Source organism: Sorex araneus, chromosome X (genome assembly GCF_027595985.1).
Source record: "Sorex araneus isolate mSorAra2 chromosome X, mSorAra2.pri, whole genome shotgun sequence".
In the NCBI taxonomy this organism is placed as follows: Eukaryota; Metazoa; Chordata; class Mammalia; order Eulipotyphla; family Soricidae; genus Sorex; species Sorex araneus.
In genome coordinates, this window is record NC_073313.1 from 63,022,843 (window position 1) to 63,030,405 (window position 7,563).

Below are 7,563 nucleotides of genomic sequence, written 5' to 3' on the forward strand. Positions count from 1 at the left end.
CTGCAAAGCTGCCAGGTGCTGATTGTTATTGTGCTGTTCTGTGCTTTCTGTATGCCAGGGTGGGCTCTCGGTGAGCACGGCGAATGGGCCAAATACAGCAATTTTGACGTGACTACTCGAGTTCCTCTGATGTTCTACGTGCCCGGAAGGACAGCTCCACTTCCAGAGTCAGACCAGAAGCTTTTCCCTTATATTGACCCTTTTGATTCTGCACCAGAATCGATGGAGACAGGTATAAAATCTGCTGGAGTGACATTGGTTGGCAGTAATAGTTTTTTAAAATTTTTATCTGGCAAGTACATGGTGAGATCACAGCCCTAGCTTACCCAGTCCATCTTCCTGCCCGGTACTAGCCTACCATCCCACTGTTTCACCTCTCTGTCTAGGAAATAATGGCTTTCTGATCTTGGACATCTAGGAACTAATAGAATTGAGCCATATGGAACAAAATTTTAAAGATCTAAAGTAGCAAGGATGATAGTCACAACAAGGGAACTTTGAACAGGATCACTATGAAGTGTAGGACATATATGCTTAGAGATGGCCCTGCCACAGCGACATGCCATCTCACACATTAGAGTAGTGTACCTACTGTGGAAAATGGCATGGGCTTCCTTTAAAAGCTAGATGTCAAGTTACCACATGACACAACAATCCCATACCTTTCCCCGACATTTAAAAACATATTCAAAGAAAAACTATTTTTTGCTTTTTGGGTCACATCCAGCGATGCACAGGGGTTACTCCTGGCTCATTCACTCAGGAATTACTCCTGGTGGTGCTCGGGGGACCATATGGTATGCTGGGAATCGAACCCGGGTTGACCGTGTGCAAGGCAAAAGCCCTACCCGCTGTGCTATCACTCCAGCCCCTCAAACAAAAACTTTTGAGTTAATTTTAATAAGTAGCTTTATTCATTATTGTGTAATGGTAGAACATCCCAAGCAGCCCTCAAGAGGTGGGTGGGTGGAGAGATAAAATGTGGTGTGGCATACCTGAGAATACTATTCACCTTTCAAATGGAAGGAAGTTCTCAGGAGCCTGAAGATAGTACAGCAGGTAGGGCATTTGCCTTGCATGTGGTCAACCCAGTTTGATACTCTGGCACCCCGTATGGTCACCTGGGACCCACCAGGAGTGACCCCAGAGCCCAAAGCCAGGAGTTAGCCTTGAGCATAGCCAGGAATGGACCAAAAAAACCAATAGTAAGAGAATTCTGACATAGGCTATCAACATAATGCACCTTGAGGACATTATACTGTGGAAAATAAGCCAGACACAAAAGAATAAAAGCTGTTGGTCCACTTATATGAGGTACTTAGGCTTGTCAATTTCATAAAGACAGAAAGTAGAATGGTGGGGGCTTGGGCCAGAAGGAGGCAGAGAAGGGAGTTTAGTGCCCAGTGGGAACGGAGACTCAGTTTTGCAAGAGGAAAATAGTTCTAGGGATGGATGGTGAGAGGAAGTTTGTACAACACCTTTAATCATACTACTTCATACTTCATACTACTACTTCATACTATTGATCTTCGACTAAACATGGTGTAGGTGGTAAATTTATCTTTTCTCTTTTTTTAATTGAAGAACCGTGGTTTACAAAGTTACTATAGTTGAGTTTTAAACAGACAGTAATTCAGCACCAGTCCCACCACCAGTGTCAACTTCCCTCCACCAGTGTTCCCCTCCCCAACCCTCCACCCCATCCCTTCCTGTCAACTTGATGGGCATATTACAGAGTTTCAGTGGTTACAGCTTAGATCTCATGATTTCAATGTGGTTGCATCTGTGTTTTGGATATATGACTATACCACTCGCCCACAGCTAGGTAAATTTAACGTTGGTTGTACTTTCCCACAATAGAAAAGAGATAGCTAAAACACAGAGACCCACCAAGGAATAAGCTCAGGGTTCTCACTGAGACTACAGATATCCTGGGCCTCAACAGAGTTTTGCCTAGTACTGTGGGCCTCTGTGGGTGATTCTGGCCTGAGTAGCTAGACACTTGGGCTTCCAAAATTCAAATCATTTCCCAAATTGCCAAGAAGTTGTGGGCACCTTCACTCTGCATTTTGGTGCTGGATGGGGTGCTGAGTTGGTAGTGTTCCTAGAATTGGATTCTTTTGCACCTTAAACTTTATTATTATTTTTCAAAGTTTTTTTATTGAATCACCGTGGGGTACTGTTACATACTTACAGATGTTAGTGTTTGTATTTCAGTCATACAGTGATCGAGTAGCCATCCCTCCACCAGTGCCCATTCTCCACCACCAGTGGTCCCAGTATCTCTCCCACCAACCCCCCTATCCTCCCTGCCTGTTCCTAGAATTCTTGTGCTAAAACTCAATGTGAAGATGACCTCTTTAGGCCAGATGGGCTGGCTGTGACAGGTTCTACATTATAACCCTTTCTTCTGCTCACTTCCTCTTTCAGGCCGGCAAACTGAAGACCTGGTGGAACTTGTCTCTCTCTTCCCCACGCTTGCGGGTCTTGCAGGACTGCAGGTTCCTCCTCGCTGCCCCATTCCCTCATTTCATGTCACGCTGTGCAGAGAAGGCCAGACTCTGCTAGATCATTTTCGGTTCCGTGACTTGGAAGAGGATCCCTCCCTGCGTGGGAATCCTCGGGAGTCCATCGCCTATAGCCAGTACCCCCGGCCTGCAGATTTTCCTCAGTGGAATTCTGACAAGCCAAATTTAAAAGATATCAAAGTCATGGGCTATTCTATACGCACAGTAGATTATCGTTATACTGTGTGGGTTAGCTTTGATCCCCATGACTTTCTGGCCAATTTCTCTGATGTCCATGCAGGGGAACTCTACTTTGTAGACTCTGACCCTCTGCAGGATCATAACATGTATAATGCTTCTCAAGGTATAAGACTACCTGTCTTGTACACCTTAAACTCTGCAAACCCGAAGGGCATCCCTAATCCCCCATCCCGGCTGTGAGAATGAGTTATGGCTGATGATTTTATGATTATATAATACTGAAACCAGTTTGGGGTGTAGGCAGACATGAATGCATCAACCATCTGTCCTAAAAGTATGTATAGCCAGCCTCTGGTTTAGACTCTGTCAGTTTCTAGATGGTCATTGGACTGAATCATTCCCCCCTTCTTTCTATATTTATTGCACAAAATAAAAACACACACTCAAATGATCATGGCTTAATAAAGCACAAAATATAGTCAGCAAATGCTTCATTTGTGGAATTTAGTGTATTTCAAAAAGTAGCCAGGTATCTTAAGTTTTTGTGGCGAGTTCTGGTTTTTGTCTTTGTAATTTTAGTGCTTTATGAACTCCATATAGTCAACAGGTTATATCAACATATAATCCAGTTTTTTTCCTTTAAAGTGAAATTAATAATTCTTGATGCCATGGCTTTAAAGTCTTAGCTTTAATTTTTATTTTTATAGTTCTACATTTTTAAAGTTGAAAGATGTACCAAGTGATAATGTGGAATTTTTACATCAAATAGTAAGTGATGCTCAGTGAACTGGAGACAAAAGATGTGTGGTAAATGCAGTTAAAAATTTCCAGAGACTTTCTGTACCATATAATTGATTTGACAAGTAATAGCATCTTTAAAGGTAAAGGCACCAGTATTCTCAGTGGAAAGTATCTAAAGGTACAACTGTACCCTGAATGTAGTTACTCATAACTATATCACTGTTCTCCTTCTCTAAGGGTTTGGTTGCAGACCAACATCCATTTATCCAGAAGGCAAAATGTATTCAGCTTTTCATTACTACTAAAGGCATTAAGTTTTTAAAATTCTAAGTTTAAAGGTATGGAAACTTATCAGTCCTAAAGTGTAGTTCTGAATATCCTGTCATCTTACTTTAAAGGGATGGACAAAATCATAACTCACAATATGTTGAAACTGATAGATGATCAATAGACATCAGATGAGGCAGCTTTTTTTTGGTAGATACCTAATGTAGTATTGTATCAGTAGGTGGTTTATTCTCTTAAGTGCAGCTTAAGTGTTTAAAAGTGTTTGTGAAACAGAATATGGCAAATCATATTCAGTGTATTAGGTTGTAACCCCAAAAGGCAAGATATTATGTTGAAAGATCATTTCAAATTGGCAAAATCTCTGTCTAACACATATTTATTTTTTTACTGAGCAGCCAAAAATGGAGGTGGGTATGGTAGCACAAGAATCATAAGCAGTAAAGGGACTGTGTTTTCTCAATAAGGAGTTCTGTTCCTCTTTCCCATTCATGAAACTCTTCACTCTTCTGCAAGTCTCGGCTATTTCACTGTTTCCCGGAGCATTTTCTGTGCCCTTCCTGCACTTTGTTGCTGCTCTGCATGCTGTACAACACTGTGAATGTCTCGTGGCAGACTGTCAGTATGCTTCATTTTCTCTTCACCAGTTATAATACAGGCTTTTATTTGTTGAACCGCTGTGTTGGGTGCAATGTGTATATGTCACTATTTGGGGCACGGTGTTTTAAAGTATGTCTGGAGACTCAGTTTAGCTTGACACACTCTCCTGCTTCTGCACTTGTAGAGGTGTGCTTTCCATGGTGCTGAGAAACTTGCGTGTGCAAGTGACTGAAGCCACATCTGTCTGGGCCATGTGTACCTTGTCTTGACAAAAGGCGCTGCTTGCTTCTCTTTGCTCAGTGAGGGTAGAGCCTCAGAAAGCTGTAGCTCTCCTTGGCTTGTCCTTTTCCTTGCCTTTCAGCAGCATGGGCCACATTGCACGCTGAGTGGCATGTACTCTTCTAAGTCCTCTCGCATGTTCTGGTGGTGCTCTGTGTTCTGACAGGCACCCCAGTGCCGTGCTGCTTTTGTTCATCTCTGACATGCATTGGAATGAGCAGCTTCTCTCTATCTTTCACAGAGCCAAGCTGACCCTGTCTCTCCTCTGCACAAGCCGGGCCTTCTCTGCCGCCTCACAGAAACTATTGTGCTGCATGTGTTTCATTACTGACTCTCCGCTTTCTTTCTGGAAAGGCCCAATTCACCAAGCAGGGATTCTTTGATACGTGTAGTTGAAACCAGATGCAGTAACCCCAGATGCTTGTAGTAGCGTTCCCTGATGGAGCAGGAGAACCACTGGACAGGGTCTTGTTCAAAGCTAACACCTGTGCCAGGTCATGCCCACTAAGGTTCAGCAAAAGTTCAGGTTTAGTGGGTTTGAGAAGGCAGTCCTGAGATTTCGCATTTCTTTTTTTTTTTAACGTTTTCTTATTATTCATCGAATCACAGTGAGATATGCAGTTACAGAATTGTTCATGATTGGGTTTCACTTACACAGTGTTCAGATTTTGCATTTCTTACCACACTGAGAAAAGGTGCCCTTGAGTCCGTGCTGTGTGGCAGTATTGAATTAAGGTCAGGGCTGGAGCTCTGGAGGAGGGCATACCCCCCACACCCGAGGATCTGGATTTGACCCGTGGCACCACAAAGCAGTAACCATAAGTTAGTATGAAACAAGCGTTGCAAAAGCAGAGTCTCAGCTGCACTTGCCAGGTTTCAAATGTTCACTCTCTTCGGTAGCCGTGGCCACCCTTTTGGACAGAGCACATCGAGAACCTTGCCTTGGCAGGAAGCTTGATTGAGCAGAGCTACCCTGGATGAGCTGAGTGGGGGTTGTTCCATCTGGCTGTTGGTCCGTTTGTCTCATGGACTGCTTCTGTCTGTTGCTGTGGGAAGTGAGTCGCAGACAGGGAAGCGCTCTCGCCTCTTCCTTTCCACTCATCACCATGGTCCTTTCTCCCCTCTCCCTGGTAGATAACCGTCCTACCTTTTTCCTCCCCCGTTTCCTAAGAATCCATGTGTCTTCCTGAAAATCCACTTGAATCCCGCCCTTTAATAACACCGATAGTGCCTACTACTAGGTCTACACAGACCTTGCTGAGCAGTCAGAGTCTTCCCTGACTCCACAAAACCCTTTCCCTCGGCTGACCAGTTAACTCTGGTCCCTCCCTTCCCTGGCCAATCCGCCCTCCCTCCCCCCCATAGGTTGTCCCTTCCCCACTCTTATCATCATTCATGGTCATTTTTCACACCCACAACCCAAGGGTGAGAGGCTGAGGGCCGGAGACTCCCTAGACTGTATACTGAGATGAAATGAAGAGCGCTTGTAGTCACCTTACGTTAGTAAAGATAATTTTGTTTTGGGGTGGCTGGAGAGAGAGTACAGTGGGAAGGGCGCTTGCTTTGCATGTGACAGATCAAGGTTTGATCCTTGAGACCCCGTGTGGTCCCCTGAGCACCTCCAGGAGTGGTCTCTGAGTGCAGAACCAGGAGTAAGCTTGAGCTCTGCCAGGTGTGACTCCCCCCACAGTCCCACACACACAAACAGGAGTTAAAAATGTAATGAAAGTGAGAAAAACCTGATCCATATTTTACTCTAATTGCTTAATATCTTGTCTTTTGGGGGATGTGAATGTTTTACATTACTATGATCTTGCTGTATGCTTAGTCATGTGATTTTAGGTTCTTTTTATATATTTCTGGAGTGTTACATGTGGTCATACTGACTTTTTGCAATACTTTACTGCTGGTAATGTTTCATGTGTTACTTTTAATTTCAGCTTCTTTTAGTCATTGGAAATTTGAGTTATCTATAAAAGTATTGTAAATAATGCTGTGATAGACAACATTGTGAATGTAATGTTTTCTATATTTCATACTGTTCCATTAAGGTAATATTTCAATGCTACATTCTCAAATTGTCTTTCTGCTCTCTGCTCTCCCCACTCTGGTGATGCCTTAGGGTAGTAAAAGTGAAATGAAAACAGTCATACAAGTAAAAATGATACAATACCAAAAGGAAAACAGAAACAATATACCACTTACAATAATAGGTTGGAAGTTGTATTCTATTTGAGCCTCTAGTTCTTTATTAGTAAAATCTTGATTGGTGTTCTCTCTGTATGATTCTTGGGCATTTCTATTTCTAGTTGTGTGAATTTGCCTTTACATTTGATGAGTTTCATTTATTAAAGTGACTGATTTCCTCTTTTCCTATGTGATATTCCCCTCTTTTCCTGTTAAACATGGAGCTCCTTTCCCAATCTTGAGATTAAATAAATTTTCATTTTTCCCTTGCTTTTCTGTGGTGTGGTTTTATTCTTACTCTTTTTTTTCCCACCCAGTTGTCAGGCTGTTTTGGGAAATGATGAGAAAAGGAACACTGCAGCTCCAGGACATAGCCACTATTGGCATGTGTGTATCTTTCTGCTCTTCTGCCTCCCTCCTCATAACACAGATAAAGATATTTTTATCTTCATGCAGCCAAAATCTACCACGTACATCTTGTGTCTTGATAGAAAATAATGTGCACGTGGTTTTATGTGCAATGGCAGTTTTTGATTAGCACTTATGGTGTCTATACTCTCCTTCCTACATTCATTGTTTTTTCCTACTGTTTTTAAAAATTATCTAGGCCACACCGAGCGGTGTTCAGAGGCCATCAGAACTATGTTGGAAATCACACCCTTGATAAATATCCCAAGGTCAGGAGAGTCCACTGGATAAAATAAGTTTAGCGTAGTTCAGACAATGAGGATTGCAAATCTGCACCTAAGCTAGAAACATCCTG

The 7,563-nt window shown here is 42.7% G+C and overlaps 1 protein-coding gene across 1 annotated transcript in view; it reads left to right on the forward strand.

The window, feature by feature from the left end:
- The window catches only part of IDS (iduronate 2-sulfatase), a 21,800-nt gene extending 14,729 nt beyond the window's left edge, over window positions 1-7,071 (forward strand). Inside the window, exons 8-9 of the mRNA XM_055120643.1 lie at window positions 59-232; window positions 2,431-7,071. Of these exons, the coding sequence (XP_054976618.1) occupies window positions 59-232; window positions 2,431-2,948 (692 nt within the window). The 3' untranslated portion in view covers window positions 2,949-7,071. The remainder of the gene's footprint in view (window positions 1-58; window positions 233-2,430) is intronic.
- Window positions 7,072-7,563: the final 492 nt, after the last annotated feature.